This window comes from Cryptomeria japonica, chromosome 5 (assembly GCF_030272615.1).
Source record: "Cryptomeria japonica chromosome 5, Sugi_1.0, whole genome shotgun sequence".
NCBI classification, from domain to species: domain Eukaryota; kingdom Viridiplantae; phylum Streptophyta; class Pinopsida; order Cupressales; family Cupressaceae; genus Cryptomeria; species Cryptomeria japonica.
Genome location: NC_081409.1, coordinates 306,106,853 through 306,133,181, shown reverse-complemented (window position 1 = coordinate 306,133,181; position 26,329 = coordinate 306,106,853). Strand labels below are relative to the sequence as shown.

Here is a 26,329-nt window from a genome sequence, read left to right as displayed (position 1 = left end):
AAGCATACTTAACCAGGTTTAATTATTCATTCTTTCATGGTTATTGTTTTGCTTCTAACAATTTTGGACACAAGGCAACAAATTGTAGGGTGTCTTTTAGAAATAATTTCAGTTTTGCAAACAAGATCTCTTTTGCTCCTCTAAGAGATTATAATTATGTTCGCTATAAATGTAATAACATTGTACATAGTGCAAGGTTTTGCAAGTTTGAAAGGGCGAGTTTTTCTAAGGAGGATAATAAGAGCAAGGCTTTTCTAAGCTACATTTAAGGGGGGTGTTGGTGTAATTATTACATGGTTGCACTTCAAGTTATATTCATCTTGCTTAGGTGGAAATTATGTAGATATTCCATGACTGTTATGTTGACAAATCTATTTGGCTACTTTTCAATAGAAGAAACCTCTTGTTATTAAGTGGGATGAGTTAGAGTTATGTAAAAATTTCTATTTGGTTGGGCATAAAATTGTAAAAAAAATTAAGTGGTTGTATTTCAAGCAGGTTCATGCACAAAATGTGTACGACTATGCTATAAAGTTCTTAAGGTAAATTGTGTTACTAAGACTGGAAATGGAACATGAAGACATATTGACAAAATACCTCACAAGTGTTCACAGGCACATGTAGAGAAGGGTGTTTACCACTAAGTGAAAGAACTTGGATGAGGCGAGTGCCCAACTCATGTAAGGTAGATGAAGAAGAAAAGAAAGGAAAAAAATCTTTAACGTGGGGGCAATGCACCAAACAGCCCAAGAAATAAAAATTGTTAATGGATGGTAATTAGAAAGGTAAGAAGACTACTGCTATTACACACCAATGCAAGGATGTGAAGAACCATTGTAGTCATTGTGTTATTGATGGACATGGTGATGAAAATATTAGAAGTTGTATCTGGAGTTGCATCCAAAGAATTCGGTTTAAACTTTAAAGAGGACTGCAAGAAGTCCATGGCAACTCTTGTGGATGAGGTAGAGATTGAGGATAGTTTGGACCTAGATGAAATCTAGGATGAATGGCCACAAAAGTCATAAGTGTGGAAAAGGAACAAGATGAGATGAACAAGTAGTTTCTACTCAAAATGCAAGTCAAGAAGATGAAAGTACATGAACTTGTTGATCTTGGTTCTGAACGCAATCTTATTTTAGCTAGTGTCATTAAGAAATTGGGTTTGAAAACATGTGATCATCCTCATCCATATCCTTTAGGGTTAGGTGAAAAGGGCATAGATAATCAATTGACAATGAAATGCAAATTTCAGCTTGGTAGTAAAACCCATAGTATATTGATGAAGTAGGTATAGTTGTTGTTTTCCTCTTGATGAATTTGACATGGTACTTAGCAGTTCATGATTATATATGGTAGAGATGGTATTTTCATGAGAAGGGCTAACAAATACAAATGGGTCAAGACGGGCAATCCAAGAAGTTGCTTTGGTAAGTGGTAACCAAACTATCAAATTAATTGAGAAACAATTTTGTTTTCTCTTTTCGAAGGATAAATGAGAGTCTGGGCTGTATCTACAATTGTAAATACTGACAAGTACAATAATAATTTAGGTGATGTGCTAGCATCTTTTTTAGGAAATTTTTCAAGCACCCAAGGGGCAAAGCATCATGTCTTAATGGAGGAGGATGCATGGAAGACCATTTTCAAGACACAGCAAGGTCTATTCGAATGGGTAGTGCTTCCTTTTGGTTTATGTAATGCACTAACATCTTTTATGAGATTGATAAATGATGTGCTAAGGGATTTTATATATGCATGTCATAGTGTATCTAGATGATATTCTTATTTTTGATGTTGTGTAAAGGACAACTAACACACTTGGAGCAAATTGTACAAGTTATATAGGAAACAAAACTTTTGTGCAACATTAAGAAATCCACATTTGCAAAAGAATCACTTGTCTATCTGGGGCATGTGGTTGGAGGAAGATAAGTTAAGAACTTAAGAGTAACCCTGGATGAGGTGGAAGTCATCACTATTGGGCCTACACTAAGGAATGCCACAAAACAAAGAGTTTAATAGGCATAGTGCAATGCGTGAGGATGTTCATTACAGATTTCTCAGCTATAACTATACTTATATATTTATTTGCTGTAGAAGGCAAGAGTCGCAAGACTTGTGCACAAGCTAATCTCAGCCCTGTTAATATTTTTGAGTTGCTTAAACTTTAAATCAGCCATGTTTCAGTGCTTATTCTTCCTAACTTGTAACAACCTTTTGAAGTGGTGGTCAATGCTAGTGACTAGTGAGTATTCTATGGGTGCCATCTTGTTACAAGAAGGTTAACCTGTTTTTTATCATTTAGAGGGTTTTACTCGAACAGTGAGAAGATATCCCATTTTTGATAAATAATTGTATGCACTAATTCAAGCAATAAAGAAATAGATACATATTTGTTAGCTAAACAAAGTATTGTGCTTTCTGAAAAAGACAAGCAGTCAATGATGGTGTAACAAACACCTTCAGGTGGAGGATATAGAAGTAAAACAAATTACAGATTGTTAGGTAGAAGCAGTAGTGCTAATAGAAGACCTAGATAAAAGAAATCAGAGCTCAAATAACTACAAGTTGTATTATTTCTTGCAGCATCGAAGATCAGTAGAGTAGGGAAGATTGTAGGTATTTTGCTAAAACGATATGTTATAAGAACATATATTATACCTAATTTCTTGTGTGATCTACTTCTTTAGCATGAGGTCATATCTTGAAAAGATTAGTACAAAAAACACATCATTCTATAAACTACTCTAATCTACTTATATTTATTATGAGCAGAAATCAAAATAATTTGAAATTAGTGGCAGACTCATCTATCTGGATTCTGGATAGTCTGAGTGGAAATATTTGTTTTTACACCCCCATTTGCTAAGATTGATATTACAGTTTATAGACTGTATTATGATATGTAAAATACATGTTATGTTGACTTTGTTTTGTTTTTATCATTGTCCATTTAGGTAGTGCAAATTAAATGGTGGTTGAACACAGTCAGACCAATGGTTGTGTCTTGCTTGCATTATGTTGAACACCACCTATGGAATAAAATGTCAAATTCTATTTTCTCTTGCAATTGCTCTCTGCATGAATTGTAATTCCAATTGTTTAATTGTACTAACCACGGGTGCTCCCTATAGATCATTAACTAAGTTTTGGAGCTCGAGATTCTATACATAACATGAATGTCCGTCCAACTGTAGGTAGCTCGTGCTTGTGGTATTATAGTTTCTGTAATTAACAGAGGTAACTAAGCATGTGCAATATCCTGAACACATTGTTATATATATTTTTTCCTATGTTGTAAGTTATAACATTAGTAGCTTTTTATCCTAGTTTTTGGTTTGCATACCAAGCTTTAAGTAAACAAGTGTGGTATTATTCTACAGTTTGTATGACTGGTCCTTGATTATATTTCTTATAAATCACAAAAGAATAACAATTTTGATGAATTTCAGTGCTGTCAAAGCATTGTGGTTTTTGTGTTAGCCCTTGCCCTTAATCTGCTAATGGATCATGGATTGTTTAATTGATCTTTGCAAGTTTCTGGAAGCACCACATGGCGATCTTCAAACATGCTTAGAAATGGCAAAGGTGAGATATCATGGTGGAGAATACAGAGAAATAGCATCTTAATTCTCTTTAGTTTATGCTTTCTATTCTAGGTTTTTTTTCTTTTGGTTCCCATGCATGCTGATACACAAACCAAAATTGTTTTGTTAAGCCAGGTTGCAGATATAATTGCATTTGTAGCTTCAGCTGATGGCTATAGTAATGGAGTTGTGCACAATCGGTATATTGATCTTATAGGAAGCCAATGCTTATCTATGCTCAGAGCTCTGGGTTTGCCCAGCACTATTGGCTTGATCACTGTAAGTCTATTTTGAATTTTATTTTCCAAATGTCATTGCTTTTTTGTTTAGTTTGTGTTTAGGGCGTTAATAAGCAGTCAAACACTTTTGTAACCATTGGAATGTAAACGTAGGACTTACCAATGGATCAAAGGAAGAAACATGATGCTAAAAAACAATGCATTTCAAGTCTTACAAATGAATTTCCAGAAGACTGTAAAATCTTACCTGCAGATACGAAGGACGATTTCCAAAAGGTGCACTTCTGTAATATCACATGGACTATTATATTATACGTGGACTATGGTTTTAAACTGGAATACTTCTAAACCTTGTGCAATTCCGGGCACATCAAGCTATGTATTCATTGTTTACATATGGCTTTTTATGCAGTTAGTAAGACATTTGGGTGAGCTGCGCCTTTCAGTACCTCAATGGAGGAATCAGAGGCCTTTTCTTATGGCTCAGCAGGTTTGGTCTTGATTGGTTCTTCCTTATTTGAATGTTGATAATTGAAAATGTGAAATCTTCCACATTTAGTTGATTCCAAGATTATGATCTTGTGTATAAGTGAGCAAAGTTTAAATATATTTTCGTGATGGTTTTTAGAGACTGAAGATTGGTCACTTTTTCTCTAATTTTTATTATAATATTAATAGATACTCTGCTGAGAGGCGTTAAAATATTCACAAAGCCTTTAGTATAGCACTGAAATCTATCAGGAAATGGAAATAGAATACCCAATGTCAATGTACCTGCTTTGTGTTTTTTAATTACAGAATGCCAAACATTTTCTTTCCACCTCAAATTAATATTACCTAGATTGAATGGGTTGTAAACTGTTAAAAAAACTCTTCAAAACATCAATATAAGTATAATATTAGTAAAAATATCAATGGATAATGAGCAGGTATGTTTCATTTCAATGTTGAGGACTTTCTTGCCCATAGCTTTGGTCATATAGACGAATGCATTTTACTAGATGTTCTCTGCTAACCTATATTTTTCTGGAGGGAGTATACAGATTTTCCTGGTTTGTCTGCCCTGCCTCCTAAAGCCCTGGACAGTCCCCTGTGAGCATCCTTGAATCTTCTTTGGGCCATTTAACTGTCATAGATGATGATGCAGACATGATAGCTTTTGACTCTAATCTCATCACTTTTATGTATTCCTCCTTCACAGGGTTATCTATAGTTGTAGCATTTCTTGTGGCTTGGGTTTTGACCACTTTAAGTTTACCCTACTGCTTTTCACCTTTTGCTGCATTTCCTTTTATGTTCTTTTCATATCCTTGGGTCTTTTTGCTCTAGTGCTTCTCCTTTATAATTGTTTGCGCATTTTAATTGACCTATATTTTTTTAACTTACGGTGCCTCAGATATGACATAATGTAGCAGATTGGGCTGAGATTAACTTGTGCACAATAAGATGATTTGTACTTGGTTCCTACACATACGAGTGTAAACCATTTCACTCCTTTGGAGAAGTCCCATTAATCTATGTTGGTTATTTATGTACATTAGCATAACTTATTCTGATTTGGGAGGTATCCAAAAGACTCTTGGTGACAATGCCTGTGTTTTGACACTTATACCAAGGTGGGATTGGTACCTTGATACTTTTGGATAGCTCTTGGCACATACAAAATCCTTGTTAGAGGCTAGAATGTGCGATGTTCTTAGAAGAATGATTTTTTATTACTAAAAGTTACATATCTTTATAAGTGTTGGTCTTCAATGTTCCTTGTGCACACACCCCAAGGGACCAAGTTTATGTGTGGTGTAAAATGTAACCATTGGCACAAAACATATAGAACTAATCCTTTTGGTGACATGCTTGCAAGATGGCTTTGCTTAAATTAGCTGCACGAGTGGACAACTTTCTGTACCCAGAAGGCATTACAATGATGTGAATTTATGGCTAGCAATTCTGCTAATATTTTGAGATAAATCGTGAAATGATAATTGATTGATATTTTAACAAAGATGAAGAAAAATCCTTATATAAGCAATCACAAAAGATCTTTCCATAATGGAAACGATCAAGAACCAAAGACAAATTAGAAAGATCTAAATACTAACTGGCTTACAGAATAAAAAGTTACTAAAAGGTAACTAAACGACTTAAATGACCATTATAAGTTAAAGATTACAATATTACTTTAATACCCTCCCTTAATGGTCATTCTACTAATTACTCTACAAAAGACTTGGCATAATTAGCAGGTCACTTGGCCGTGAATGTTGAAATAGTAGCTAGCTCGGATACCTATCTATTGTATTTTAATGTTGTCAATGACAATTAAAATACACATGTATTATCTCTCATGCAATTCGAACTATTTTGGGCTGGAGCCAAACATATGTAACGTGAAGACAAATAAAAGTAACTTAGGGCTGGGCCCAAACATATGTAACGTGAAGACAATAAATGTAACTTAGGGCTGGGCCCAAACATATGTAACGTGTAGGCAATAAATGGAACTTAGGGCTGGGCCCAATATCATGTAACGTGGAGGCAATAAATGGAAATAAATAAATTATCTAATGCAAGCCGACTTGAGGGTTGACACCAAAGATGGGATATAAATCTAACAAGCAAATGAAGTCATAATATAATTATCATCTCATGCAAATGCTATCTGCTCTCCTAGCAGTGATCTTTCCTTTACTCATGCGAACTTGTATAAGGCTATTGTGCGAACTCTTCAAGGTTGATTATGTGTGGTGAAGTTGTCAAAGATCTTCATGTGAACTCGATAAGGTCTCCTCACGTGCGAATCTGATCTAGACATCTGCTGCTTCTCCTAACCATCTGCTGTTGATGAGGGCTGCAATCTTCACTGATATATTGAACAGCTATCTGAGATAAGTTATTGCCTTGTAACTGCCTACGTTTGAGATAATAGTAAATACAGATTGTATTTGAGGCTGGGTTTTTCACCTCCAAGAGGGAGGTTTTATCCAGGGTATTGGTGTCTTTTGTCTTGTGCTTTATTGCTGTTACTGTTCATTCACAGTCTGATTATAATCTAATTGCTTAATTCAACATCTGATTGCTTAAAACTAACAGTGAATGCATAGAAGGATTACTCCTCTTCAGAATGTTTTGCAACATGAACTTGCTGTTGAGACGCTCCCTGGTTGGAATTCTGATCAGCGAATTGCTTTCTGCAGAACTTCCTCATATGATGAAGTTTATCACAATCCTTCCAACGTGATGTTGGGTAACAAAGCCATCCCTCCCACTATTCAGAGACATGGAAAACGAGATAAGAATCAACTCCAACAAGATTCTTTGATTTTTTATTGATAAAAAAACGGCAAAAAATTGAAACCCACTATTTATTTAAAAAAATCATGCAAAAATTCTGAAAATCCACGTTTTTGCCAAAAAATTGTCAAAGAAAACTAGGTCAAAACCCTTCCACAACTTAAGAAAAACAGCAGCATCCATGATTTTGTAAAAGAACCGTAAAAAACTTTTGCAGAAAACACTATTACCCTAGAAATCGTAGGTACGACTCAAAACAAGCTGCAAGAAACCATGATTTCATCCAAAAATCATCAAAAAGAGCACCGCGATTTTGTGGGAGAATTGTCACAACTTGTTGGCACAAATCCGTAGGTGTTGCTCAAAAAATGAAAAAACTTTGAGTTGTAAAAAAAAAAGCAAAAATGGGGTTAGCAGAAATTTTACATGTTTTTTGTGAAAAATCGTCAAAAATAAAATAACGTTGGCCGCAGCACATGAAGCCCACGACTTTCCCACAATTTTTGCAAAAGACAGATATTGCAAACGTGTAGGAAAAGTGCAGAAATCCATCGTGAGCAGGAAAAGAACATTAGACAAACCCGTCGTGCAGAAATGAATCAAATTGTTGTTGAAGAAAAACCCTACCTGAGATTTAGAAAATCATGATTTTTTTTTATATTAAGATAGTTCATAATCATATACATCACATCCAGTCCAAGGATGTATTCAGTCCGGTGTCATGCAGTCACTATCTAGGCTATCATTCCATGCATTTCAAAAATGGCCATAGCCCTATGTCAGATTGGTTAGCTTTACATCATATACAACATATAAGAAGTTTTATTCGAAAATTATGATTTTTTGAAAAAAAAAAAACAGCTAAAACAGTCACAAATTATCCTGTGTGCCTTGAAAACACTAGCTTGCATTAAAATGCGACATTTAGAAAACCACAATCTTTATTGAAAAATCATTCAAAAAATTTTGCTGGTAAAAACCGTCAAGCTCCAATTGAAAAACCATGAATTTTATTCATAAAGATATCCGCCAAAAAATCCACGATATTTGTCTTGAAAAAACCAATCAAAAACTTCTAGAAATGTCCTCAAAATTTCTAGGTAAACGGACCACAAATTTTTTTAATTAAATAATTTGCCAAAAAGAATCCTATGCTTTGATACCATGAAATTATAATTGATTGATATATTAACAAAGGAGAGTAAAACTCCTCATATAAGCAATTACAGAAGATCTTTCCTGAACGGAAATGATCAAGAACTATAGAGATAATAGAAAGATTCTAAATACTTACTAATTGACTTACGAAATAGAAAGTTACTAAAAACTAACTAAAAGACTTAAATGACCATTATAAGCTAAATACTACAATATTACTTTAATAAAGCCTAATGAATAAAGGTTCTTTTTGTTGTCATTTACTGGGTTGTCTGGCAGCATTTGGCTTATTTTGCTTCAACTCATCCTATTGTAGGAGGTTTTATGTTCTACTTGATCTAGATTTTCCATATTCCTATTTCAGGAGTCTTACAAATTATTATAATGGGTTTAAATTTCTTAAAATCTTGGAGATTTGACATGTTCCCATTTCAAGAGGCCTGCTTTATTTTAGATGTAAGTCTTAAACCTTGAAGGTTTAATGTATTTCCATTTCAAGAGACTTGGACATCTTCATGCTGGGTGCAAGATTCGTAAATCTTGGACCTCTAGAATGTAGCTGTTTAAATGCCAGACTGTTGTCGCAATATTTATTAATATTGCATTTCTACCTTCACACATTGGTCTTAATGACCTTGTATCCGTTTTTCAAACTGTTTTCTTCTAGTTTTATGGGCAATGATTGAGTGACTTGATTGATTATTGCATATGAGGTTTGGACGCTTAAGGTTCATAAGCACTTGTAAGCTTTCAAGTATGATTACCACCATGTCCTTCTCTTCCATTTTCCAACCAATGATTGTCAATTGATCTTGATGTTCTTGATCTTGAGTAAATTCTTACACAATGAATCTTACTCATCTATACTGATTGAAAATAACGTATTCTCAGGAAGAAGGCTCTGTTCTTTTTTGAAGTATCATGCAACTCTCGCAAATGTTTTCAAATATTAGTTGAATTCTTCCCGGTGTGGACTTCAAGAAGCATTTCATCTATCACAGACAACTTCATCAAATTACAACTCCTCTATCGTATACATCAAATTTATTCTGGTCTTTGCATGCTTTTGTTGGATAGGGATCTTTATCAAAGACAATACCTGCAAGCCATTTGTTCTAAATTTTTTTTAACATATGTTGCCACCACATTGTGTAATTTTTACCAGAAAATCTCTGGTTGTGTTTTAACATGATGTTGGGTAGTATTGTTCTTTCCTCCCGCTACTTGCAATCTTGTACTAACAAGAATGTTTTTTTCCTAGCTATGATTCTGACAACAAAATGATCAATGAAGAAAATACTAGTAAAATGAGCCCTAGTTGAGTAAAACTTGGCTTTCAAAAGGTCTATGAAAAATCGTGCCTTGGCTGCATAACCTCCGTGATTTTAACAAATCAATTTGTATTACCTTCATGACTCCATGATTGGTTTTAACCCTTTAACTATGACCGCAAAAGTTCATCTCTTATGACTTGTAGATGCAACTTGTAAATTGCTCCTTTTTTGGGCTGTCGGCACCTATGAAAGACTGGTCATGATTCTTTTTTTTAAGACAAAAAGTTCTGCAATTTCTAGAAAATAAACGCTTGTGACTCTTAAAACAAAATTATATTTTTCTTCTAAAAAATCCTTGAAATGAACAAAAGAAACCGCATGTTTAATGTCCCTTTTGAAGATATTACTATTTATTCCCTAAAACCACAATTTCAATTAGAATAAGAAGTAAAGAACATCTAAGAGAAAACCTGGTCTAGATCCTGCGCACAATATTAGTCACTGGAATTTGACATTAAATCATAAGCCATAATATCAGATATTATACTAATCATTAGTAAACACCAATACTGAAATCCAAATATGTCATTACCTTTTCAAAATAGGTTCCAATAATAGTCACATTAGGAATTTGTTGAAATGTTTACAAACCACAGTCTCAAGGTTGGTTGCCATTGTACTGTGAGAGGATGGAAGGTGGGCCACCCTTCCATCCCTCAGTTCACTTTGGAGGCTGGCCATCTCCCTTGATCAAGCCTAGGAGCACTAATCAGCTTCCCAGCTCTTGAGGCTTAACCCCTAATGGGTGGCATGCTTGATAAAAGTATGAAGACTACCTCCCTCCACCAAGCCCGGGAGCACACATATGCATCCTGACTCGTGAGGCTTGACTCCCTATGGATGGCATACTTGATGGTGAGCATGCTGGATCTTCACCTCTTCTGAACTCAAGAGTTCGATCGGCCTTCCTGTTTTGCAACATGTTTCTCTAAATTCGGAAGGGACTATGATATGAATCTTCCATTGCATGTTTATATTAGAAAGAGCATTAAGATTACTCTAATTTCTGCAAGTATCTTTATGGTATGAACACATATGCATAGATCTATATTTCTACTTATCTATTAGCTTTATCCCTTAATTAGCACTGATGCTAATATTACTTCAGTTCCGAGTTCAATTCTGCTTCTGCTTATTTTCATTGATCATTCTATTTTTGAGCCTTCTTGGATTGTTGTTGAATGATTGTTATTTGTATGAATGATTAATTGATTGGATGAATTGCTTTTCTTATATGATTTGAGGTATTGGTGAGTGATGATTAAGTGATTGCTGATCAGATGATTGGTGAGTGATGATGTAATGAATGCTGTTTTGATATATTGGTGAATGATGATTGAAGGAATGCTGATTTGATAGAATGATTTTCCGATTGATTGTTTGCTTGATTTGCTAATTGATGATTGCTTTTGTGGATAAATGAGTGATGATTGATAAGTGATCCTTGAATGTGTGGAATGATTTCTCCTTTATACTTTATTGGTGAAAGGGTCACTGCCTTTCATAAGAATTAAGTCACTGTTGATGTGTTTTTTAGGGCACTTCAAACACAGAATAAAATACCAAGTATTCAATCCTCTCTTGAACAAAGAAACCTCATATGCTAAATGACGTGATCAAATGAGACAACTCCAAGGTACACAATGTGAATAATCAACTTTATGCCGTAGATAGACTCAGTTTGTTTGGTGTGATCTTGCTGGTAATTGCAAAGGGACTTATGCTTATGAACACAGTTGCAACGTGGAACTGACTAACTTGGGAAAAAAAAAGACAAAAGAGAGATAAGGTTAAGAAAATCTATTCTGAACCCAATAATGTAAGAAGTGCTTGCTGACTCGATAAAACCAAACCAAGCTTTGCTTCACCATGAGGAAACAACTACACAAAGATGGTGCAAATCTCTTAAGGATAAGCGAATGATTTTCATATCACTTATGCACACCAACACCATGAACAATGAGCATAAAGTAATTGAAGTTTGGCTTTTAGATGAGTTCAGTCTAACCACGCATTGCAACTTGCAATCAACAAATTCCTAGTGGTATGAACAAGTAGATTTCACCATTCATCAACAATAATATCTTCCATTCATCTAATCAACATCTAATCTATGAGAAGTATAGACCATGTGACATGTTGAAAGAACACAAAAATCCACCATATCTTCAATGAAAATAGTATGTTTATTTCATCAAGCCTTGGCAACAATCTCCTTTCCTCCTACTCTACTGTTAGCTCTATTTGTCTATTTACTATTGATCCACTATTAACCTTTACAAATGAGAGGACTGAGCCTTATATAGAGGTCTCATTACAATTGAATGGCTCAGATTGATTCAAGATCAATGGCCAAGATTACATGATGAAACCCTACATAGGGTTAGTTATAACTAACTTCTTTTGACCAATGATAAAATTACATTATTGTAACGGACACATGCCCCTCCTTAAATTCCGATCAATGAGAAAATAGGTTAGCTATGTTGAACAATCTCTGATGCAGTGCCATCTGTCACTTGTTCCATCATTAGACGAGTCAAGTTTGTTGCATCTAGACTTGTTGATGTGGCACAACTTAATTGGCTTGATGGTGATTAGATGCCACCTCATTGGTCTTGTCATCACGAAGAAGTGCTTGTGTTGGGGCAATATCTCTCAATACTCAACATTTCCAATTGCCTGATTGTGATGATGAGGGACATTCCCAAATTGTATTATCTTTGATCAAGCCTCTAACTTTGATCAACTCTTCTGAAGCTATCTGCTTGATTCCTTGATCACACTTGCACAATTTCATTTCTTGACTTGGGAATTCTCTTCTTTCTTCTTTGTGTGATGAATTTTACCCTAAACTTTACATTGTTCCCTGCTTATACTTGAATTCCTTGCCTTGATGTAGGGGGTATCCTCATGTTCCAATTGTTCCCTTCACATAGCCTATCTTGATGTAGAGTCCTTCACTGTGAGGCAATGCCTATTAATCTCTCCTTGTTGTACTGATTGTAATCTTGGATTTGCGAAGGAAATTCAAGATAATTGCAAAGCTTCCTCATCTTCATTGCTATGCCTTGAACATCTTGAGCTCTTCATTGCCTTGTGGAATAAACTTACACTGTTAATACTCTTAACTCATTCTCATGGTGAAGTTTTGAATATGTGACCCTCCTGAAGGCTTGGATCCTGATGTTGACATGCTCCTCGTTGTACCATCCTTGAAACTATCTTGAATCTTGATGTTGCGAAGCAACCTCTCCTTGTAATTGTATCCTTGGAATTGCAGTCATCTTCCTTCAACATGAGCATTTAGGTCTTAAACTCTTTGTGTCAAACCTACAAGAAACAAAAAAAATTAGTTCAAAACACTAAAAATAGAACAATAGTCCATAAAATTAAGCTTCCCACAACCCTTCAAAATCTGGAAATGAGTTTCTAGGGCTGGAAGCTAATGATATTAATCATCTTGCAGATAAAATTCACCAAAGCCTGGTTTGATTTGATTTTCTGATCTCCAATCCGCAGGTCTGCTCCTCTGCTCCTGATTTGCCTTGGAATTGAATTTGTTTGATGTCAAACTGAACAAATTGACCTTTGCTTTATATGCTTCCTCAACTTAATGTTTGGAATTAAATTGCTTTAGCTCAGCTACCTTAAGAATATTAGTTTTGCCCTTTCAATTTCTTAATTTTTCTTTGAATTAGGTGGCCCGGCTTAGGGTTTTGCACATCTGAGTGGGTTTGAGGTTCATATATGCACAAAGGAGAGCACATTTCTTGTGTGAATATGCACACAATTAGGTCGGCTTTGGGCAACTAAACAACATTCATTCCCCTTGCTGTCATCAAGTCGGCTGACTTGATTGTCCATCAAGGGGTATAAATAGAGGCTCCATCATTCCAGTGCTTAAGTTCTTCGACCATCACAATTCAATACATCTGCTCTGATTATTAGGACTGCAAATTAGGGTCTGATTTACTGCTTCAGGTCTGAGTTTGTCTGGCAGGTCTGATTTTCCACCTTTTATGACTGATTTCCTATGTTTTCAAGTCTTATTCCATATGCACTAGGTCTGAGATTTCATGTTTAGTTTTTCCTCTTGCCTTGGGCGCAAAACCAACCCCCTCTGCACTGGCGGAATTTGGAGATGTGCATGCACGAGATGATTGAAGAGTGGGTTTGACATGTTACCCTGCACAATATGAAGCACATTTCAGGTGGTCATGTGCACAAGCAAGGGCTCAAATCAGACCCCCTCGTGTACAAACCTTGTGATGGGCATATTTGAGGTAGCTGTGTGCACTAGTCAATGCAAGGGCGCATTTAGGAAATGGCACAAGCACACACAAGCATCCTCAAAAGAGGAGAGTTTGAGTCACAGGTCGAATCCAAAAGTTTTGAAGATTGCCTCCAGGAACAATCAGGAACAAGACTGATTACAAGTTGTCAAGTTTGTTACTGGGCGAACATGAGATGCAAACAGGAAACCGATAGCCCTCAAGGCCAAAGCTTTGATTGCTTCGATTTACCCCAACAATCATCATGCCACACTTCATAGAGAGTTTCGAAGAGGCCAAGGAGCCCCCTTCATAGCAATTGGGGTGTAAATGGTGGCTGCAGCGGTTATGACAGGAAGGCAGGTCAAAAGAGGCAATGAGGTCATTTCGGAGTGGTCTTCATATCGGGTGTGCTTGGAGGGACTACCAGTGCCGACCCCTTCTCCCGAGATGTGTCTGATACAGAGAACGTTCTGAGGCAGCCAAGGAGCTCCCGTATAGCAATCATGGTGTGAGGTGGAGGATGCAGCAGTGAGGGCCCAACAGCTAGGCGGAAGAGGCTACAAGGTTGCCTAGGAGCGGTCTAAGTATCAGGTGCGCTTGGGTCGACTACTGGTTTCGAGTTTGGTGAAGGTTTTTAGATTTATTGAAGATCTTGTACATTTATGGAGGCAAACTATTCCAACATTTTGATAAGGGTTTCATTTCAGATTTGGTGGCAACATTCCAAGGGGAAGATATGCTATTTTTGTGGATAGCTAATTGTTATTGGTTGCAACGACCAACAAATTCAGCCACCAACTTGAGTGTATCAGCATCGAGAGGGCAGGTCCATCAACATATCTTGCATATTCTGCAAATCAAGTGACAGTGCCACAAGTTTGGAGGGCTTTCGTAGAAGGTTTTGTTATCATTTATTGTTGCAACAACATTCCCAACTACTTCTTAGGGAGTGCCATTGTTTAGGGGGGCAGATCTGCCATAGTTATTGCCGTTTTATCATTTTCCTAGGCCATAATTTTGTGCATCAACATTTGAGGAGGTTGCAACAACATTTTGGGGAACTGTTATCAACATTTATTGCTGTTTGCATTCATATTCTGAACTGTTATTAGCAAATGGAGTGCAGTTGACTACTGTGCAGCAGCTATTTGCTTGTTTCCAGCTGCCATTCCACCTTCCCAGGTCATTTGCTTGGTCATTGTTGCTGTTACAACACTCCTACAGTAAGATCCAGGTGCCATCCTCGCTAGTTACCATACATGTAGCAAGCTTTAGGTTCATCAGTTTTGATCAAATTCAATTATTTTAAGTTTGAAATTTTGCATATTGGTCATTGTAAGTTGCGCTGGCATGTTGCAAATCAAATAAAAACATTTTGAAGGTGATAAATTGTTGCTTAATTAAGATCCAAGCATGTTTGATATCATAGGGATCCATAGTTGTGTGATTGTTAATATTTGACGGCTCAATTCATTTATATTCAGTTATATGAGCATTGATATTTGATGTATGTGAGTCTTGACTACTCAAATCTGAGTGTAATTGCATGTCAAAGGGTGTTAAGTTGGCTGCTCCTTTCATATCAGGACATTAACCAGCACTTTCATTTGGGTTATTTATCATCTGTAAGTTGAAGTAGTGTTCCAGCTACAGAAGGTTAGGCAAGAAGTTTCCAATTAATGTTTTCTACTTCAGTTTGCTGTTTCCAGTTTATTTTGGTTTACAAAAATCAGAAAATTTAATTTTTTTTGAAGAGGGACATTACAAGAACTTTTGAAAGCATCTAGCAGAATTGCAGCTTGTTTGCTGATTTCAGACAGATTTGAATGAATCTCAATGTGTTTGATGTCATTTGACTCCTTTAATAAGGAGCCAAGTTTACGTAGAGACTTGTGGCATGTCTTACTATTGTTCTAGTAGAGCTTAATGGATGGATTTATTGCTTCTTCTTATGATTTCTATGTGTGATCAGTCCAAGGAGATTGGAATTCTAATGTTATTGGTGTTGGTAAATGATAAATCTATATGGCATAGCAGCTTCTTCTTGGAGATATTGGACATCCACAGAGGATGAGTGTGCAAAACATTCCTTGACAAACAATATATGGATAGCTCCCAATAGGAGTCATAGTAAATCTACCCCTTCCCTTTCTTCATCAAATCCTTGACTTCAAACCCAGATATCTAAGAAAACAGTGATTAACCATTTCAATGTAAGCACAAATATTGCAGATGTTACTTGTGTCAACCTTAGATGTTTCAAAACTTGTTGCACGTATACATGCTATTTGCTTACAGCTGTACCACAGAATGTACTATTGGTCTATATGCTTTGTATCTTCTATTGTTTTATTTCATTTTTTATTACTTCTGTTCCTATATACCATTCTGTTTGTTTATTTTCAAGAGTTTGCATCATAAATTTATAGGTAATGACTTTTGATCTGTTATTTTATTTCTCAAACTCAGTTGCAAAATATTTGATAAAAGGATATTGATGGAACCGTTAAAAAATTCTCTTTTTAGGTTGAAATTTCAACGTCCGAGCAGGATTCAGGCAGGAGTACGCTGCTTCTTTCGGGCTATGTGCGGGCACGGAGTCTATCTGTTAACCAGCTGGTATGATATGCTTACTATGTGACCAAGAATGAAACTTTTCCATATATTTTGATGCTTGGAAAATTTTGCGATCTTTTAGGTTCATGTGCCAGGAGCAGGAGATTTTCAACTAGATCAAATTGACATTCTTGAAGATCCTTTTCCTCTTAATCAACTCAAGAAGAGTAAAGTGGATTCCATGCAATTAGATGATAACTCACAAAGTCAGAAGGTAATGCACTTTCTAGGGTATTGAATAAAATTGATAATAGTATACATTATAAGTTACAAAACAAAATTATGTGATTCACATTATCATTAACTATGAATAGATATTCTCTTGCTTAAACGTTAAATCAATGACAACAGTTAAAATCCTAGATTGATTAAACTTTTTCATGGAACTAATACTCTGAAACTAATCTTATTTCCCAATTCTATCATGTCAGTTTTGTACTTTGAATGTCTTCATTCAATCTTCATTTATAATGTTGTTTATAACTAGGTAAGATGGGTTCGGATTGCCTTAAGGCAACATCCGAACCCATATAGGACTGGGTCCTATCTTAAAGGGGTAACGTACCCCCAAGACAAGTCTGGCCCCATACCTCCATACCACACTAAATACACCACGCCTCAATAAAACAAATTGGCGCCAAAAACGATTAAGGCTGACTTGGGGTATATGGGTTAAAGACTCGTAAATAAAGTTAAATTGCAAACACAATCAATCACTTCATCTCTTATGTAATCAGTGAACTAGCTCTGTAACGAAAGGTGTGAAATATAGAAGAGGATTGTGCGAACTTGTCCAAGAGGATATAAGGCATTTTGGTGCAGACTTGGTGTATTTAGAAGGGCAGATCTGATATACTAAAAGGGATCAGATCTGGAGAATCAAGCTAAGTATTGTATTTGTGCAATTCAGATTGAATACATAATCTGACCTGTGGGTCTTTAGTGTTGGGTTTTTCCTCCTTGGAGGTTTTCCCAGGGTATTTGTGTTTGTCTCTTGCTCTCTTGTTTCATTCTTGGATTTACTTGATTATGGTTTACTAAATGCTAACAAATAATTAAATGTTACAAATCTGATTACTGATCTAGGGCACAAATTTAACATGGTATCAGAGCTAAGGTGTCACTAACTTCAGATTTTAGTAAATCATTTGTTGCATATAGTTGCTGTTTGTTTCAGATTAAAATGTCAGGTTTGAGGGCTGAAGATAGACTTGATGGAGCCCTTGATTTTGCTGCTTGGAAAGTCTGTATTCTATTGATCCTTGAAGAGAATGATCTGCTGAAATTTGTAGAAGAAGAAAGGCTGTCCCCTCCAAAAGATGCTGAAGAGCTGAAGCAGTTCAAGAAAGACTCCCTCAAGGCTAGGAAGATCATAGTTGAATCCGTCAAGAATCATCTTGTCACTGTCATATCAAAATTTGCGTCTGCCATGGAAATGATCAAACACTTGGAAGGGATGTATGAAGTCAACAACCTCAGCAGGGCTCTTGCACTAAGGCAGCAACTTCTTCACATGAAAATGAAAGAAGAAGACTCAATCATGGCCTACTTCATGAAGATCAATGAACTAAAGGACAAGCTAAGTACTTTTGATTGCCAAATTTCGGATAAAGATCTTGTTATGATTGCATTAAATGGTCTACCTGATGAATGGGAACCATTCATTCGTAGCATTGGTGGAAGAGCTGATCGTCCCAACTTTGAGCATCTTCAATCTAATTGCATTGAAGAGGAATCTCGAATTGAGGTAAGAGGAAAACTCAAGAACTCTCACAAAGATGATAATCATGTTCTCTTAGCTAAATCTAGGAAAGGTGGACATTGGAAGAAAGAAAAGAGAAGCAAAGATTTTAGATCCTCCCATGATCCAAGGAAGAAGTCAAGAGATTCCTCTCACATTCGTTGCTTCAGATGTGATAAGTATGGTCACTATGCCAGAGATTGTCAGAATGATCCCAAGGAAGTCAATTTAAATGAAGTTGCTGAACAAAGTGAGGATTATCTTCTTATCTCTGCTCTATCAAGCAATGTTCCTATGGACAGTAATACTTGGATAATTGACAGTGGTGCCTCCAAACACATCTCAGGTTTTCGTGAGCATCTTTCAGATCTGATTGAAAAAGATACCAACCTTCATGTGGTAATCGGTAATGATGCTCGATACTCGGTAAAAGGTTCTGGTACTACCTCTTTAAAACTAGATTATGGTATTTCCTTACAACTATGTGATATCCTTTTTGTACCTGGTATTAAAAGAAATCTTATTTCCATTTTTGCCTTAGAAGATTAGGGTTTGCAAATAGCATTTTCTGAAGGGAAAGTACTTGCTTGGTCTAAGAAATCTAATTTCAAAACTGCTCGTGTTATTGGAAATAGATGTGATAGTTTACATAAGCTTGCAGCTAATCCAATTCAAGCTCTCATCCATGAGGCCCCTGAATCATGCGAGCTATGGCATAGAAGACTTGGACATCTACACTTTCAAGCTCTTCCCACTCTTGGTAAAATGGTTAAAGGTATGCCTAAACTTAGTTTATCTCATGATGATGCTTGTAAAGGTTGTGCAATGGGTAAGAATGTAAAGAACCCTTTTCATAAAAGTGATAGGAGGGCTAAAGAAAAGTTAGAACTTATTCATTCAGATTTATGTGGTCCTATGTTAGTAGCATCTCCTAGCGGCTTCCTTTATTATGTTATATTCATAGATGATTTCTCTAGGAAAACATGGATTTACTTTCTTAAATCTAAAGAGTCTGAAGAAGTCCTAAACAGATTTAAAGAATTCAAAGCCTTAGTTGAAAACACTACAGGAAATCGAATTAAATGTTTAAGGTCTGACAATGGAGGTGAGTACACCTCAGGTAGTTTCTCTGATTTTTGTGTTAAGGCATGAATTAAGAGGGAGTTTTGTGTTCCCTACAATCCTCAGCAAAATGGAGTTGCCAAAAGAAAGAATAGGACCATTGTTGAAGCTGCAAGAGCCATGATTCATGATCAAGACCTGCAACCTTTTCTATGGGCGAAAGCATCCAAAACAACAATTTACATTCAGAATAGATGTCCTCATCGTGCTCTAAAGGATGTAACTCCTGAAGAAGTCTTTACAGGAATCAAACCTGACATCAGCCACCTAAGGATATTCGGGAGCCCGGTGTATGTTCATGTGCCTAAAGAAAAACGAACCAAGTTGGATCCCTTTGGAAAGAAAGGCATCTTAGTAGGATATAGCGAATCTTCCAAAGTCGTCAGGATCTACATTTCAAGTCAAAGGTATGTTGAGGTAAGTAGAGATGTAACTTTTGAAGAAGATATTGCTTTCAAAAGATCTAAATTCATTATCTGATAATAATGATATGGTGATTGAAAATCAAGATTCAAAAGTTGATGCTAACCCTGAGATACAGAAGGAGTCCACTGACCTTCCAGATCAGGAAGTTTTGGATGACCCAGCAGAACCCATGGACTCTACTGATATAACTCAGGATATTGTGGTCTGCAAGAAGAGACCACTTTGGGTTAGAAACACGATTCAAGATGTTGAAGGATTTGCTGCTCCTAGAGGAACCTTTAGAGATAGCAAGAGACTCCAAAATCACGCCAACTACATATCTGTGATGTGTAATATGATTGAGTTTGAACCTCACAATGTCGAAGAAGCTATGTCCCATCATGCTTGGAAATCAGCCATGGATGAAAAGTATGGGTCTATCATCAAGAATGATGTCTGAGACATTATACCCAGACCCAAAGGTAAGTCTGTTGTTTCTTCTAAATGGTTGTTTAAAATTAAGCATAATACTGATGGTAGTATTGAAAAATATAAAGCTAGGTTTGTAGCTCGTGGTTTTTCTCAAAAGGAAGGAATAGATTATGAAGAAACTTTTGCTCTTGTTGCTAGATATACTTCTATTAGATCTATAATAGTTATTGCTGCAACCAAAGTTTGGGAGTTGCATCAAATGGACGTTAAGACAGCCTTCCTCAATGGTGTCATTGAGGAGGAAGTCTATATTGAGCAACCAGAAGGTTATGTAATCCTTAAAAGAGATTCTCATGTTTGCAGGTTGAAGAAAGCCTTATATGGGCTCAAACAGGCTCCTCGTGCTTGGTATGAAATAATTGATAAGTACTTACCAAGCTTAGGATTTTGTAAGAATGATGCTGATGCTAACATCTACTTGAAGATTTATAATGATGATATGCTTATTTTGGTTTTGTATGTGGATGATTTATTTCTCACTGGTGAAAATAAATTAATCATAAGATGTAAGAAAGAATTAGCCTCAAAATTTGAAATGAAGAATTTAGGACTAATGCATCACTTCCTAGGGTTAGAAGTATGACAAAAATCCAATGAAATTTTTCTAAGTCAAGGAAAATATACTATTGATATTCTGAAAAGATTTAGAATGATGGATTGTAAACCCATGTATACTCCTATGGAATCTAACTTAAAGAAGTTAAGTGTTTCTGCAGCTAACTTTGATTTTGCAGATCCATCTGAGTACAGGCAGTTGATTGGATCCTTGATGTATCTAGTCAATACTAGGCCAGATAACTGTTATGCTGTGAATGCACTCAGTTAGTTCATGAGCTTGCCTAAACTTGTTCACCTGGTTGTTGCCAAGCACATTCTAAGATACCTGCGTGGCACTATTGGTTATGGGCTGAAGTATTCACTTAATACCTCAATCTTCTTGGAAGGCTATTCAGATTCAGATTGGGCAGGAAGTGTCAAGGACAGGAAAAGTGCTTCGGGTATCTGCTTCAATTTGGGCTCTGCAGTGATCTCTTGGGCAAGTAGAAAGCAATCTTCGGTAGCATTAAGCACTGCAGAAGCTGAGTACATTGCAGTATCTGTTGCATCCAGAGAAGCTGTGTGGCTTCACAAACTTCTTGTTGGATTATTTGGTCAAGCTAGTGGTCCTACCACCATTCATTGTGATAATCAAAGCTGTATAAAGATGTCAATAAATCCTGTGTTCCATGACCGGTCCAAACATGTGGAAACGCACTATCACTTCATTCGGGATATGGTGCAAAGAGGCGCCATTCAACTAAAGTACATTAGCATAGATGAACAGGTTGCAGATATGCTTGCCAAACCCTTATCCAAAGTGAAGTTCGAATACTACAGAGACAGACTTGGTATTATGGAAAATGAAACCCTGATTGAGAGGGAGCTCCAATCTCAGTGACTCTATCTGCAGCGCTTTGATCATCCTTTGCTTGTGTGCAAGAATGAAAAGTGTCCAATCTATGCTTGTCTACTAGATGGAAAAAAATTGTAATTATGTAAAGACCCACTTGTGTATGACACCTTCTATGCTTGTGTGCTAGAACCATCCTATGCTCGTGTGCTAGGTGGAAGATGTAATTCTATGCTTGTGTGCTAGATCCATTCTGTGCTTGTGTGCTAGATGGAACTCTAAAGGTTCAGATTATGTATTCTCTTCTTCCCTAGTTAAGAGGGAGTGTTGTTTATAACTAGGTAAGATGGGTTCGGATTGCCTTAAGGCAACATCCGAACCCATATAGGACTGGGTCCTATCTTAAAGGGGTAACGTGCTCCCAAGACAAGTCTGGCCCCATACCTCCACGCCACACTAAATACACCACGCCTCAATAAAACAAATTGGCGCCAAAAAGGATTAAGGCCGACTTGGGGTATATGGGTTTAAGACTCATATAAATAAAGTTAAATTGCAAACACAATCAATCACTTCATCTCTTATGCAATCAGCGAACTAGCTCTGCAACTAAAGGTGCGAAATATAGAAGAGGATTGTGCGAACTTGTCCAAGAGGATATAAGGCATTTTGGTGCAGACTTGGTGTATTTAGAAGGGCAGATCTGATATACTAAAAGGGATTAGATCTGGAGAATCAAGCTAAGTATTGTATTTGTGCAATTCAGATTGAATACATAATCTGACCTGTGGGTCTTTAGTGCTGGGTTTTTCCTCCTTGGAGGTTTTCCTAGGGTATTTGTGTTTGTCTCTTGCTCTCTTGTTTCATTCTTGGATTTACTTGATTATGGTTTACTAAATGCTAACAAATAATTAAATGTTACAAATCTGATTACTGATCTAGGGCACAAATTTAACATATAATACATACCATAGTTTCAAAACTCTTCTTGTGCTCATGTATCAAACGAGTTAGCTAAGTTTTACCAAGTCTTTGTTGAGTGCTTCTGAGTTTTGCCGAGTTAATGATTTTTTCCTTTCTTAATTTCTCAAATATTGTTGACTTGCTGAGTCCAAGCCAAATTTTTTATCACCAAGTTTTGTTGAGTTGGGAGTTTTGAAGCTACGACACACACACAAGCACAAGCACAAGCATAGGCACGAGCACCTACACACAGGCACAGACACAGATACACAAGTTGTCGGTTTGGATACTAGATCAAGCGTGCGTCTGGGGTTTGGGTACACCACTATGACTAACACAATAACTAATCAAATAGAAGCTACTTTAATCACAGACACAAGCATACATCAGTCACATGAGTGAATGCAATTTTTGATGAAGGAAATAAGGTTTTTAAAATTTAAATATTTAAAAGGTTTTGAGTGTACAAAACTTGTGGAATATGCCATGCCTGACATCAAAAACAAAAAACATGATATGGAGTACTAAATTATGGTAGAGTATCACTCAACCTCAGCAATGCTAGCTTTGTTTGTTGTCATGCACTTGGATCTTAGTCAAGTCTATATATGCTGCTATGAGCATAGGGGCATTACTGAGTATAGGGATTAAATTAGCAAACCAAAAGTATAAATGTAATTCAATTACCTAAAAATTTAATTGGGAAAAGTAAAAGGAACAAAAAAAAGTTGCCTTTCCATCAACATAGCCCAAAATGATTTTTATTTTTTGCTTTTATGTTTTCAACTTTTAATCCATTTTTTCAATTCCCCCCCACGACAACAAATACAAAACCTGAAACTAACAATGTTTAACTCACACACACATTGCCAACCAAAGAATAGAAAACTCTCCAATATTCTCCACAAGAAGTTCGATAATTCCAGCTCTTGGAAAGGATCAGGGACAACAGAGAACAGTAGCGACAAATCCTACAGCAGCACACAACACAACAACAAATTGACACAAACACTACAGTCCAACTATATATACTTCACCAGCAACCTGCAGCAAACAAACACACTGAATAACTGAAATGTCTTCCAATTTTGTGAAGCTTTGATGCAATGCCTGAATGAGAATGCCCTCCTGAATCAAAGAGTTTTCGTTTTTGACTCATGTAACTCATGGGTTTTCGTTCACAAACCACAATTCTCTATGGTTTTTTGCCCACAGAAAGAACTTGAACACAAAGTGCTCCAGAAGATAAATTAGCATAAGATGAGATGATTTTCCAAACGTAAATATTACAAGTTTTATATGTTGCAACCTGAACTTGGGCCCCCAATCCCTCACCTCATTTGGGAGGGAAAACAAAGTAAATTAACTCTCCAAAACTGTAGTACACAGGGACGTGTTTCAAAACCTCAAACCGCCGTCCAGATTCCATGAGGTGTTTTGGGAATGGGCGAACTTTAGGAGACACCCTTTGGCTGTTCCCTCCAACTGGAAAATAAACACATCCCCAAAATCCCTTGACCATCCCGGGGAGAGCCCGACATCCAAGCATCACTTTTTGAAAAGCAATATTAAATAATGTTCTAAAAAGAAAATTCATAACATTTAAGAAGACTGTTAAATATATCATGACAACATTATGACAATAGTATAACATGACAACATTATAATAACAGCAATAAATATATCATGACAACTGAAATATTCCAACTGGCTGAAGCGTATGAAGAATATGGAATTTCATAGGTTTCCCCACAACAAACAACAATATATTGAAAATTGGAATTTTACTAGAAGAAAATCAAATGTCAACAAGACAAGTTTATTATCACCAAAGAAAACTGAACTGAAACATAAAGGTTTTCCCTTTGTAATTTATCAAGACTTACATTGACTGAATTTTCATATGATCAATTTCAAGTTCGTTTATTCCACACTACTGACCTGGCTAGTGGCAAATTTTCTGTATCAGACCTGCTGCAGACTTCATACAGGCTAGATGAATGGTGTTCAACACTCATTTGAGCCATGATTCCCTCTACCAGGTGCCACAATTCCTATCCTTATTGCTGGCGCCCTTATTTGGACAAGGTGGAGTGCTCGATGTTATGGCAAGACGCCCTTAAAGCCCTTGAACTGTTTTAGATTGCCTCTGTATCCTCAGCCACCTGAGGATCCATCACTAGACATGCTGCGACTGTTCTGACAATAAAGCTTGGAAGCTGGAAATGATTTTTGATGTGATCTCTTGGGGTTTCGTCCAGAGATATCTTCCTGAGGGTTTCCATCCTGGAAAGAGCTTGCTGTGTAACAGACATGCAGACAAAATAAAAACGAAATTGAGAGATTAGAATGAATCCCCAATCCTCATTCAACTCCTTTATAAAGAGAATCCTTTTGCTGAAGAGGCCATCAATTTCCTCTTCAATTCATGACTCAGGTGATTTTGGGAAAAATTATGATTGCTTGCAATAATTATTAATTAATCCACCACCTTTTTGAAGCGCCTAGAAGACATAACGTTATAAAGTGTGGCCCCAACTTAAGTCATAATGAACAATTATAATCTAAGTTGCTGAATCGTGGGGTTTCGGGCGATTCCGGGTAGGAAATGTACTGGAATCAGATTCTGAAACTAATCTCCTGTGGGTACATCCAGGGTTCACGTTTTTAGATGCCGAAATGTTTCTGAATTGTTTAGTGATTCTAGTTTGATCTTTTTGATATTCTTAAGACCTACAGTGTTGATTAGTGAACTCAAAACTTATCTATCATTAGATCCTATTTTGATCTTTTTGATATTGAAAACTGAATTTAAATTAGTATGTTATGTTTCAAAATTTGAAATTTGTAATGGTTTTGTTTAGCATATGTATTGGTATATGACATTATAAACATAATTCTATTTTTTAGCTACATATATATACATACATACAGTAAATGTACCGAAAACGTACCCAACCCCCAAATCAATTTCTGCCGTACTGGCGTTTTGTACCCACGTACCCATTCCCGTACCCGATTCAGCAACTTAGATTATAATGCATTTGCTGAAGACTTTAGCTTTTTGGGCTCCACCTTTCATTTTTCATTTATCCCCTTTATTTGTTTAATTTCTCCTAACCCTTGGGAATGTAAGGGTGAGGAAAATTCGTTTTTGAGTCTCGTCAATCGAGAGGGGATATTACAACAACACTCTAGCAACAACTAAATTATTCATGACAGCAGTAACAACATTAACTGTAGTTTAACAGCATTAAATATATCATGATTTAGATTCTTAGTTAATCATATAAATTATATAACAGTCAATATTAATAACAATAATTTGGATTTTTGATTTCATTGTTTAAAAAAGCATCAAACTTCAAAAAAATTGCCCTCAAAATCTTATGTAAACCTTGCAGTTCATCCAGTTGTGAGCACAATTGGAGCTTGTTTGAGGCCATCGACACGAAGAAGAGGAGCAAGTTGTCTTTGTGCAATATAATCTTCAATTGCACATAAAGAAGGTAGAGGAAGCACTACTTGGTCCAATTGATTTGGATGATATAGATCCTTACATTGACTAGATATCATAGGAGCAGCCTCCATTGTTTATAGAGGATGACATCAATGATTTGGAGAGGTAGGCTACGGAGGAGGGGGGTGGATTTGGTTTCACACTGGATGACATTAAGGAGGATGAGTAATCATTGCCAGTGCCAGAAGCAG

At 36.4% G+C, this 26,329-nt stretch overlaps 1 protein-coding gene across 8 annotated transcripts in view; it reads left to right on the top strand.

Moving 5' to 3' along the window:
* Nucleotides 1–26,329, top strand: part of LOC131066561 (uncharacterized) — a 190,385-nt gene that overhangs the window by 102,487 nt on the left and 61,569 nt on the right. For all 8 annotated transcript variants that reach the window (XM_058001366.2, XM_059221434.1, XM_059221436.1 and 5 more), the window contains 6 exons: nucleotides 3,541–3,591; nucleotides 3,726–3,869; nucleotides 3,983–4,105; nucleotides 4,242–4,319; nucleotides 16,416–16,508; nucleotides 16,588–16,719. In XM_058001366.2, coding sequence (XP_057857349.2) covers nucleotides 3,541–3,591; nucleotides 3,726–3,869; nucleotides 3,983–4,105; nucleotides 4,242–4,319; nucleotides 16,416–16,508; nucleotides 16,588–16,719 — 621 coding nt within the window. The remainder of the gene's footprint in view (nucleotides 1–3,540; nucleotides 3,592–3,725; nucleotides 3,870–3,982; nucleotides 4,106–4,241; nucleotides 4,320–16,415; nucleotides 16,509–16,587; nucleotides 16,720–26,329) is intronic.